At 42.0% G+C, this 12,558-nt stretch overlaps 1 protein-coding gene across 2 annotated transcripts in view; it reads left to right on the top strand.

Moving 5' to 3' along the window:
* col27a1 (collagen, type XXVII, alpha 1) overlaps positions 1–12,558 on the top strand; it is a 178,112-nt gene that overhangs the window by 82,411 nt on the left and 83,143 nt on the right. For both annotated transcript variants that reach the window (XM_004916698.4, XM_002935498.5), the window contains exons 16-19: positions 244–288; positions 9,981–10,034; positions 10,966–11,019; positions 11,535–11,588. In XM_004916698.4, coding sequence (XP_004916755.1) covers positions 244–288; positions 9,981–10,034; positions 10,966–11,019; positions 11,535–11,588 — 207 coding nt within the window. The remainder of the gene's footprint in view (positions 1–243; positions 289–9,980; positions 10,035–10,965; positions 11,020–11,534; positions 11,589–12,558) is intronic.

Here is a 12,558-nt window from a genome sequence, read left to right as displayed (position 1 = left end):
TGGCTCAGTAGCCAAGGGCAAAATAACATTACAGTCAGCTCAGTGTTTAGCAAAGGAAAAGTTAAAATGTTTACTTTCACGTAGCGTTTTCCATGCCTTGGTGTAATGGACAATTGTCCCACTACATGGAAAAAAATCGCACATGGGGTCTATTTATTATAAACATGCAGCAGTTTAGTAGCAGGGAAAACAGTTGAAGTTGTATCTATACCATCTTAAGCAGAAGTTTCTTTTCTTTCTTAGGGGCTGCCGGGGAACTCTGGAGAATCTGGACTGAAAGGTGATAAGGTGACCAGAATACTCCCTTACTGCATTGTGTTTTGCATGCCCCTACCCACCTGTAATTGGTAGGATATGTCCTCTTAATAGATGCCAACTGTTCTTGCATGATCATTGATATGGGGATGTTGTATTTTGTACTGTGCTTTAGATGTATGTTTTGCACTCTGCTACTAGATATATTGCCTTAGGACTACTTAGCTTTCTTAACAGGCCCGGATTTGTGGAGAGGCCACAAAGGCCCGGGCCTAGGGCGGCAGAAGTTTAGGGGCGGCATGCCGCCCCGCCGCAAGAAAATATTTAAATTTGGCTCCCATACGGAGGCAGTCGGGACCTCTCCCCACTGCTCCGTATGGGAGTTTAAAGTAGCACATGCGCACTCGCGGGGGGGTTATCATGCGTTTGCGCATGCGCACTGGGGGGCGCGTTTGCACATGCGCACTGGGGGGGGGGGGGGGGGCGCGTTTGCGCATGGGTGGAGGGGGGGGGGCGACAAACAGGGGCGGCCTCGGGGCGCCCAGAACAGAAATCCGGCCCTGTTTCTTAATAGGTCCTTCATTATTATGCACCTAAATGTAGGGTCATTTCTGCCACGATTTGGGTGGTTCAATAACAATAACAATCTCTGCCAGTGCACCCCAAGTAAATGAATGGGACAAGCAGGCAATAAACCTATTTTTTTTTTTTTTTTATATATATATATATATATATATATATATATATATATATATATATAATATATATTTATAGTAACTTACATTAATGATGGCATTTAGGCCTGCACATAATTCCATCACATAAATCCCATCAACATAGCCCATATATCTCTAACACAAGGCCCCAATGTTACTTTTTCTATTCTGTGCTTTGAATACACAGATTAACTACATATACTCCTTAAATGTTTGGCTATGAGGCCTAGTTTCACTACCAGACCTAACTGCCCAAATATGGAAATATATATACATATATCTGTGTGTTTTCTGTTAAAGATTAGGGTAAAGCACAGATGAGAATTTAGGTCTATAGCTGTTGTCATGGGGAGGGGTTGAGTGTGGAATCCTACAACCATTCTGCATTCCATTACAGGGAAAGTAGGTAAAAGTTTGGTTAATGGCACTGTAATTTTATTAAATAAAAGCTCTGTGGATAACCCACAGAGGGCAGTGGCAGGTGGAATTCTAGAGGTCAACCTGTCATCATTCATTCCATGCTTATCAGTGAGGGTGCTTTTCATTGAGCAACATTATAAGTGGTGACAGGTGAATGGTTCTGTCTCCTGCTGTGTGTAGCAAAATTGATTTTAGCAGCTGATTGTGTGACATGTGTGTCTATTCCCCTGGCATTGACAGGTTTTTATTGTGCAACTGCTAGCTTTCTTCCTAGCCATTGCCAGTACACTGCCCCTAGTATCATTTTTCTCAGGATTTCACATTTTTAAGTCAAGTGTATATACACTGCTCAAAAAATAAAGGGAACACAAAAATAAGACATCCTAGATCTGAATGAATGAAATAGTCTTATTAAATATTTCGTTCTTGAGTTGAATGTGCTGACAACAAAATCACACAAAAATTATCACTGGAAATCAAATTTATCATCCCATGGAGGTCTGGATTTGGAGTCACACTCAAAATTAAAGTGGAAAAAAACACTACAGGCTGATCTAACTTTCATGTAATGTCCTTAAAACAAGTCAATATAAGGCTCAATAGTGTGTGTGGCCTCCACGTGCCTGTATGGCCTCCCTACAACAACTGGGCATGCTCCTGATGAGGTGGCAGATGGTCTCCTGAGGGATCTCATCCAAGACCTGGACTAAGCATCCACCAACTCCTGGACAGTCTGTGGTGCAACGTGGCATTGGTGGATGGAGCGAGACATGATGTCCCAGATGTGCTCAATTGGATTCAGGTCTGGGGAACAGGCAGGCCAGTCCATAGCATCAATGCCTTCATCTTACAGGAACTGCTGACGCACTCCAGCCACATGAGGTCTAGCATTGCCTTGCATTAGGAGGAACCCAGGGCCAGCCGCACCAGCATATGGTCTCACAAGGGGTCTGAGGATCTCATCTTGGTACCTAATGGCAGTCAGGCTACCTCTGGCGAGCACATGGAGGGCTGTGCGGCCCCCCAAAGAAATGCCACCCCACACCATTACTGACCCACTGCCAAACCAGTCATGCTGGAGGATGTTGCAGGCAGCAGAACGTTCTCCACGGCGTCTCCAGACTCTGTCACATCTGTCACATGTGCTCAGTGTGAACCTGCTTTCATCTGTGAAGAGCAAAGGGCTCCAGTGGCGAATTTGCCAATCTTGGTGTTTTCTGGCAAAAGGTGTTGGGCTGTAAGCACAACCCTCAACTGTGGATGTCGGGCTCTCATACCACCTTCATGGAGTCTGTTTCTGACCGTTTGAGCAGACACATACACATTTGGGGCACGCTGGAGGTCATTTTGCAGGGCTCTGGCAGTGCTACTTCTGTTTCTCCTTGCACAAAGGCGGAGGTAGCGGTCCTGCTGCTGGGTTGTTGCCCTCCTACGGCCTCCTCCACATCTCCTGACGTACTGGCCTGTCTCCTGGTAGCGCCTCCGTGCGCTGGACACTACGCTGACAGACACAGCAAACCTTCTTGCCACAGCTTGCATTGATGTGCCATCCTGGTTGAGCTGCACTACCTTAGCCATTTGTGTGGGTTGTAGTCTCATGCTACCACTAGAGTGAAAGCACCGTCAGCATTCAAACGTGACGAAAACATCAGCCAGAAAGCATAGGAACTGAGAAGTGTCCTGTGGTCACCACCTGCAGAATCACTCCTTTATTGGGGATGTCTTGCAATTTGCCTATAATTTCCACCTGTTGTCTATTCCATTTGCACAACAGCATGTGAAATTGATTGTCAATCAGTGTTGCTACCTAAGTAGACAGTTTGATTTCACAGAAGTGTGATTGACTTGGAGTTACATTGTGTTGTGTAAGTGTTCCCTTTATTTTTTTGAGCAGTGTATATGCCCTGTATTAACATTACCAATAAAAGATGCAAAAAAACAAGTTTCTCCCATGAGATGAGATATGTTGAAACATTTACACACGTAGAATTAAAAGTTTCCATTTCTCGACATATGGGAACATGTGTGAATATACTGTGCTGGTTTCCAAAAAAGGGGACATTTATGGAGGGAGATATAGTCTAGTGCAGGGGTCCCCAACCTTTTTTTCCACCACGGACCGGCTGCAAGCTGAATTTTTTTTCCACGGACCGGCGGGGGTGGTGGTGCGTGCGCGCACAGCGCTCATACGCAAGTTCACGCACGCCTTTTATCTGTGCCTCTATGTGTGTCTTTATATGCGTGACGCGTAACTTTGAATGCACGGCGCATCATGTCAGGCCTTTATATGTGCACCGCCTCCATTTTTAGTGCAGGCAGGAACCGAGGCGGCCCACTTGAAAGCCGCCCACGGCCCGGTACTGGTCCGCGGCCCGGCGGTTGGGGACCCCTGGTCTAGTGCCAAAGGCCAGTGTTGTAAGCCTAGTAATTGTATCTGCACTCGCTGAGGGACAGTTTCAAATATGTTTTGATGACCAACAACGCTTACACTACACTTGTCACTTATTGCATTCAGCTTTCTTTACGCAGTAAGGAGACAAATAATTATAGAAATGTAGTGTGTCTTCTTCTGTCAGTAGTGCTGTATCTGCTTCCTAAGAGTGACAGACTTGTGCTTCCATAGATCCCACAAAACCTGTCATGTGAAGCTCTGATGAATAAACTGCAGACCTTAGGTGTTAAAATGAAGACATGGCCAACCTACTGGTGGGTGGTCAGATCTTGCTTATCCAGTCTGTAGGCCCTGTGACCTATGATCAGAGCACATAGAAGGCCACAGACACTGGGATTTCCTGTTCAACCCAAATGATATTTGTTTATGTCCTGATCAGATATTCATTCCAGAAGGCCTCATGGGCTAATAGTCTTCTGACAAGTGTATGGGTACCTTTAGAAAGACGTATATCATAGATTTCTGGTGGGAATAGACTTTAGCAGGTAAAACACTGAACTGGTTTTGTGGATATTGAATAGACTGCCCCATGGTAACAGGGCTATGACATAAGCGTGGCTTGCACAATAGCAATTCTTTTAAGAAACATGCTAGCAGTAATACTTTGCGTAGATATGGAGAGTGTGTATGAAGAGTATGTAAAGTTGAGATTGTTAGTTGAGATTTATTCATTAAAGCAGCAGAGCTCCACCTGGAACCTTCAGAGCAGGTGTAGTTGGTGGCACTTGATGCACTGTTCTTTTTAATATTTGCACTGGTATCTACATTGCCTACCTGTCCTGGGTTCCCTGTGCGCCAAGAGGGGTTATGGTGCTGATCTAGCCTTTGGCCTGACAAAAAAAAGAAACTGGCTGGGGAATATCTCTAGCAAATAGTATATAATACACATACTAAGCTGCAAAAGTGCACCAGTGCACTCGCGAGTCTTTTTCGACGATTTCCCGAAATCGCCCCGCCGCGTCTGCCATCCCACCGGCGACTTACATTTTTGCCGATGGGATGGCAGGGGAAGGCAACTCGGGGAGGTTAGTCGCAAACAGGGAGTTTTGCCGCGGGCGACTAATCTCCCCGTGTGCCAGAGCCCTAAAGCCAGTTGCCTTTTAAAGAGAATGAGGGCTTCAATCAAGCATATTGCTCTACCACCCATGGAGCTGCAAAATGCCAGGGTGACAGAATGCTTGGAATCAGCACATGTTTCATTACCCTAAAAGAAGAGTATCATTTCTAAGTGTAGATAGTTTGCGTCAAAGGAGATTATTTGGAGAGGCTGATCTTCAGGAAACTGTAAAGAACAAGTTCATGGAATGCAGATGAGAATTCCACAGGCAGAGTGCAGAACAAAAACATAAGGGGTGAGTAGGAACACATTGAGAGATGAGGGTACATCTTTGTTTGTACAGAGAGACATAGTTTGAATGTTAATCTGCCCGATACTTAAAAAAGCAAGAATCAGAACAATAGGCACATATAGGGGCCGATTCACTAAAGGTTGATAACGCTTATCGCATGCTTTTTTGCGTTAAAAAGCATGCAATAATTAAGTCCCAATTCATCGAAGTCATATTGCATGTGCAAAAAAACTCACTATTGCAGTGCGTTATTTACTTCACATTACGTTAATTCTCACATAGAAATAATACTAACGCATGATTAACAAACACATATGAAGCGTTAAATGTGCTAAATATCGCATTAGTGTGTGCGAATATTAACACCTACTTGGGGCAGGCGGTACTTAAAGAAAATTGTGGTTTGTGAGCTTTTGGCAACACAATATGGACTTTGCAGTGGGATTTATTCAAGTCTGTGTTGGCCCTAGAGTGATGCAGCCGCCAGTTTGCAGGGAAATGGGCATTTTCAGAACAGTAGTTTTCAAAAGTAATGGTTACGTGCATAAAATTGTGCGCTAATATAGCAAGCGGCGAAATATATTGCACGCAGTGGGAAATAATGCGCGCGCCGAGAATTAGCGCAAGAAAAACACTCATTGCGAGTTAAATAACGCAAAGAACATTGCGTCTTAATTATGACGCCTGTCCTTTTAGTGAATCGAGCGTTAAGTCGCAAAAAATAAGAAGCGATAACATTTTTAATGCATGCTATAAATAGCGCTCGTTTTATCGCCCTTTAGTGAATCAACCCCATAGTGTTGTGCGAGAGGTGTGTAGGTCAGGAAACTACTTAGCGTGGCCTGTGGGGGTAGGGGGAATGCCAACAAGTACAGAATGTGTTAGACTTTTGCTCTTAGTTATAAGTTGTCATCAGGTTGTAGTGCTTCTAGTAGGCTTAAAGGACATGTAAAGCCTACATTTGCCTACAATAGTTGGGCACGTCTCCCCCACCCAAATGGCACCATTTGTACTGCATATATCCCCTCCGCTTGCCAGCACCATTGCATTTTCCTAAAGCAAATAGCAGCTTTCACCCGGTGGCCATTTTTTCTCTAATATATAATCATTACATTTAAATCTGCAAACAGCATACACACACACAGACCCTTATTCAGCATACATTTCATCAGGAACACAGGCTCACACAGGCACAACTGTCTTCATTCTGCTTTGTTTGAGCACTGTAATGGTAAAACTGAGTTAAGGAGAAAAAAAAACTGAAGCAGACAGCTAGAGCCGAGTTTCTATAGGAACCATCAATGCTATCTCTTTACTGGCTGCTAGACTGGGGGGCGTGTTTAGTAATCTGAGCTTAAAACAACTGAGCATGCCCACAAGCCAACAGCCAAAGCAAATTCCTGAGGGAGGGGGTGAGTGGGTTACAGGAGGAGAAGGAAATCTAAGTGATTAAGGGGATGCTGCAGCCTTACTATTATGCTCTGGACAAGTGTGGCAGGGTGGCCTAACTTTCTGCCCCACAAAAGTGAATAGCTACAACTGTAATGTATCTAGTGCAGAATTCTAACTTATTAACTTCATTGACTCACTCTGAAATGAATATAGATGATTAGCATATATGTAAAGAACATCATACAGCATTAGATCCTGGCCCTAACCTGGGATATTTCATTTATAGACATTTTGATTACTTGTCCTCACTCTAATACACAGACCAGCTGCCTGCTCCCATAGTTATCATTAGTTCTGACAGATATATTGGGTGTCTAGGGACCCATAGCTAAAGCAGGATAGAGGTTGGGTCTGATTATGGGATTGATACAGTAGATCCCCCTTTGCATACAGAAAAGTTGTGGGTTTTTTTTTATCCACCCTGTAGTACCATCGTTACCATTTTATAACATAACTTACAACAATATCCTCAAAAGCAAGGCATGGGAATAAATTTAAACTATTTACATGGAAAATCAATCTAGCAACATTTTTTCTCTTATAATGAAAGTAAAGCATAAAGGTTTGGAACATGCTATACCAAAATCTTCCCTTGGCATCTGTATTAACTCTATTAAATGGCTTCCATATTGCTTGTCTCCGTTTTCTTCATAGATTATAGCAGAAGAGCACATAAGAGCCATAATAAAAGTATGGTTGTGTTCTGCTTGTGTTCATTTTTGTTAATCTGTTGTCCTGTAGGATTTGAGCAGGCAGTATCATACAGACACTATGCTGAACTTTCACATGGGTGTTGACTTTTAGCTAATACAGATGTGCAAAGTATAAAACAACCTACTGACCAAGATCAGCGTTTCTTTAGCCTGTCATCAACAGCAGATGAGGAAACCTCTGGAAAACCAAATACCAGCTTAAAGACCTTTAACTTCATTCCTTTAGAGGTAAAAGCCCATAAATAAAAAGCAATCCTAAGTGATCACTTTTTAAGTTTGAAGCATTTCATTTCTAAAAGGAGTGGTTGGTTCTTAAGGCACTGTCTTGGTCTAGAGCAGAGCTGTCCAACTGGAGTCCGTGAGACCCATGTATATGCATAGACTTTATTATATGAAATAATCATTTTAATACAATTTGGCCCTTTGTTTAAACAAACACATTTCAACACAAAGTCTTGATTAATATCTAATTGTGGAACTATCCAATAATAATTTGGAGATCTGACTGATTTTGTCAGGTGAGGACCACATAGGATCTCTGCCAAGAGATCTGCACGAGTTCTGGATGTGATCATGCAATGGCCTACGGTTTCATCTAGATCAAGGGTGCCTTAGGATCTGCTCTTTTGGTGGCATTACCAAATGAATGGATCTGCTAATGAGAGACTGGCTTAACTCAAGCAGTTTAAAGTTTAGTCTTCTCTTTATCACGTTTTGTGGGGAAATGGTGGCTTTGCCCTGACACTAACTAGAGCTTGTGAAGAACACAGGTGACTTCCCAGGGCAAAATGTGCATGCTCTTTGTCAGAAAATGTCAAGATCACTGTTATGTTTAAACCAGCTGTGCGGATGAGAGGTGGGTTCATTGACCTGTACATAAAGCTGTGTAATTGTAAGTTGTGCCAGTAAATATGTTCAGCAGTTACTGCATGGAATGGCCCGGTTAAACAGATATGGGTCACCTTGAGGATAATGTACAAGATTCTCTTGTGAAATGCCATAGTACTGCTATGTTGGATGCTATCCAGAGGCTGATGTTCTTACTCAAAAGCACATGTGAATTTTTGTGGTGAGACTTGCGGTTTGTTTTTGGTGGATGGATCCTCAGATCTTTCCTTTGACGGTGACTCCCGAGCATAGAATGCTTTTCTTCCTTCATCTTTGCTCTTTTCTTGGAGACGGGGAAACCTATCTTAAACTCACAGCCAAGGGCATCCTCTTCCTAAAGATTCTGTGCTTGGATTGCAATGTGGAGAACAGTGAAGGCCCCCAGAAGTCTGGGCTACCACTATTATCATTAAATATGTATAATATATAAAAAGATACAGCTTTTATGGTCTGGTAAAAGCAAAACACAAAGGCTTCTGTGAAGTGATGTCACTGATGGTGTGGCAATTGCTCCAGAGGTGTTAACTGACCACTAAAACTTATACCGACAAACAAGAGCAGCTAAGGACATTATAATCTCTCATCTGGCCCTGACGTAAAAGACTGTTGAGGAAATATATCCTGACACCCTGGAAATTATTATTTCAGTTGCCCAGTAAGTTGCAATAGAATTGCCTGTTACAATGCACAAGCGTAAATAGAGCTGATGAATTTCACTTTTGAAGTGCTATTTTGTCAGCGTTGGGGCAGAGGTTTTTGGGCTAAATACTAGTGGGAAAGAAAGGCAATTAAACCTGGCTTGTTAGAGGAACCTGAGGCCTGGAACTCAGCGCCGCTTTGCTGGAAAGTTTCCTTTATGTGCACAGTGGAGCTTCTGTTGCGAATACCGAATTAAAATCAGTAACTTTCTATGTGAATTGATTTTCGGCGTATTGGAGGCTTAGAACTTATGTCTTCTAGTATTACACGACCCTGCACTCTCTTTGGCTCTTTTTGGCATTTTCCTATCTCAAGAACTTTGGCCCGCATTTCCCTAACTATGCACATGTCCACATGGCAAAACTTGTAGCAGGAGAGTCTGCAGTTTCAGCCCACAAGGTCTGGAGGGGGGAAAAAACTTTTCATCCATTTTTTTCCGATATTAACTATGAATCATGGACAGTTAATCCTGTTGGATACCGCATTAATCAAGAAAAGCAGAGCCTTTATTAATGGCATGTTCAGTAGTCTAGGTGTCTTAGTGGCGCTTTATTATTTCAGTCCCATCCAACTCTGCAGGGAATTCTGGGCATGTTAATCATAACTGTGTGTAGTAATTCAGTCTATGTGTTAGTGGGGGATTGTTACCCGCTGTACTCTATACAAATAACATGCAGTTTATATTATCTTTGGCAAAAGCGAGACTTATAAAAGACAAGAGTTCACTAGCATTGTATACGATCACCAATGCAGTTACGCTATCCGGCTCCCTGTTTATCAGTGTAGGTTGTCATAATGAATTGACTATGTTGTAGTTGATATTAGCCAAACCTCATTACTGGATTCCTCTGTGGGTATAAGCTACATTCCATATTCTTAGTATCATGTGTATTTTCCATGCTACATTCCATTAGAAAGTAATGTTTGATGCTAGAATCTGTTGTTTCTTTTGTATACATCACAAGATTTACTCTTTAGCGATCCATATGGAAAGAAGCCATAATGTATTATTTATCTTTTGGCAATGTATACTTAGGGCATTCAGGGATTTCCAGGGATACCCGGAGACATTGGCTTTCAAGGAGACAAGGTAAGAAGCTCTATATGATGTAGCATATACCACTGTAAAATACATCTAGGAGCTGACGGTTACTTATATAATCAAACAATATAAACTTATATAATCAAACAATAGTAGTTGGAGCTTGCATTCACCAAGAAATATTTGTATATGCCAGGCAAATACCAGTGACCCTTTCCTGGTGGGGGCTATTTTATATTTTATTCATTATGTCATACTATACTATTCATCCAGGTCCATTGGTTGCAAATTGATTTGGCATGGTAAAGAAATGGTTTTTATGTGGTTATCTTTGACTTTATGGCATGTTCTTACTGCACTTTTTAACTGTGAAATGTCACAGAGACAGCCTGGAGGGAATTCTAAAGGGCCATTGTCAATTTTAAGCTATGGGATTCACTGTGTATGGCACACAGGTGCAGTTATCTTAAACACAGCAGTTACATTTAATAGGAAACTGTGGGGTTTTGTTGCCATAGCATAAGGAACATAACACAGGAAAGACAAGTGAAATATTTAACGTCTTAAGTTTCACAGTTCTGCAACATTTAAATATTAATGAATAAAATTAAAGTCCTCCCTTTCACATAGGAACAACATATATTTCAGCTATAATACCCCTTTAAATATCCCCAGATTCCATGGTATCAGCAGTTTGGACAGGCAGCCTGCATCTAATCACAGCCAGATGAACAGAGGTTTTTTTGTGGTTGACTTTGCATTTCAGGAAGAAGCATTGAGTGAAAGTATTCCATCAGTTGAGCGCTCGGCAATAGTTCCTGGGCAAGTTTATATGTCCCTGTGACTCACTGCTGCCCTTCTCGTGTATTAGTGAAAGTGCTGAGAGGGGAAACTAGGAAGAATGTATTAATCCTTGCTGATGTTCATATGGTGCAGCTATAGAATGCGTTTTGTAAGGGATTTTGTGTCTGTTTTTTAGGGCAGTCAGGGTCTTCCAGGGCCACCTGGAATGCGTGGGAAAACTGGTGTAATGGTAAGTTTCCTGATTCACCAACTATTAAAATGTCCTTATATTAACTTTTCCTTAATGCACTGCACATTGTTGCATTGCGAAATGTCTCTCAGCTTAGAGCCTTTTTTCCCTTTGAGAAAAGTCAAAACCTCTGCTTTGTATAATTTTCCAGAAAGAGTTTATAAGAATACAAATATTAGCTTTCTATTTGAAGTGATGCTCATGAGTCTCGCCTCCTAGAGAAAAAAGCAGCACATAGGATTGTTGTTTTTGTACTGCCAGGGTGTCCAAACCATGGCCTACCGCTGGTGAACTACAAATCTTAGGGTGGCTAACAGGCAGCCTTTCTTATGTTATTGAAGTCCAATTCCTTGTTTGTTGGATGCTAGAAGAAGCAGGTCAACAACATCTCAAAGGTCACAGTGTGATGATTTCATAGCTGAGTAAAATGCCTTCTTGTGTAAGAATGTTCTTTTGACATTTAAATGTGGGGAGTTTATTACATACTAAAACCTGTTTTCCATATTTCTTTCTAGGGGAAACCAGGCGATAAGGGTTTTGCGGGATTCCCGGGCCCTCCAGGACCAGAGGTATATACGCATGCCCATATCTTTTCCTACTTGCACTGCAGCAGCAAATATCCAAGTGGAACTTTTAATAACAGGATAAGGTCCATCAAAACATTTTTAGACTCCCTGTGCCCCCCCCCCCCGTAGTAAGCATTTTTGCCCATGGTATCGTCATCAGTTTAGTAAACTTTCATGCCCAGGGATCCCCAACTTTCTTACCCATGAGCCATAGACGAATGTAAAAAGTTGACTTGGAGGGGGGTTTATTTGGTAGTAAATATTGTTTTTGTTCAGCCAAAACTTGTCACCAAGCCCGGAATTCAAAAATAACTACCTGGTTTGGGGGCACTGAAAGCAACATCCAAGGGGTTTGCTGCTCATGAGACACAGGTTGCGGTTTACTGCCATAGTATGATACTAATATATACTATGCAAAATAATATATTGCAGAAATAATTCTGCTACTGTTCTTTTGTAGTCCTGTGGGATACATTGGCCATTGGCTGAACCTGAGCATAACTGCTACTGAAACTCACAGACTCTCAGACTTGTTTTTATAAGACCTGATGCGGCCAATTTAAGATCGACAAAGATGGATAGTGCCAAATGTCTCATTACTCATTAAAACCTGAGGCAGCATTTCAACTTGTAAGACTATAATGATATTTATGACAACTTTTGACTATTACTTGCCCTAATAGCCGGTTGTATAATGAGCAATGCAGATCTGGGGGTAGATATATTAAAATTCAATATATTTATTAATATTTTTTTTAAAACCATGGCTAAACTCATTTCCACGAATGTCAGTCACTTATCAAAAATTCGGAATCTGAAAAAAAAGCCAGCATAAAAAAAAACCCCGGAAGGGACATCTGCCATTGACTTCTGCATGATCTCGACAGGTTTTAGTTGCAATTGTCTTAGTTGCGTCGCATAATCACATTTTTTCTGCAACAAAATTGGGTTTTCGGCGTCAGAAAACCCAATC

This window comes from Xenopus tropicalis, chromosome 8 (genome assembly GCF_000004195.4).
Source record: "Xenopus tropicalis strain Nigerian chromosome 8, UCB_Xtro_10.0, whole genome shotgun sequence".
Taxonomy (NCBI): Eukaryota; Metazoa; Chordata; class Amphibia; order Anura; family Pipidae; genus Xenopus; species Xenopus tropicalis.
The sequence above is the reverse complement of the archived record's forward strand: the minus strand, read 5'-3'. Positions and strand labels throughout refer to the sequence as shown.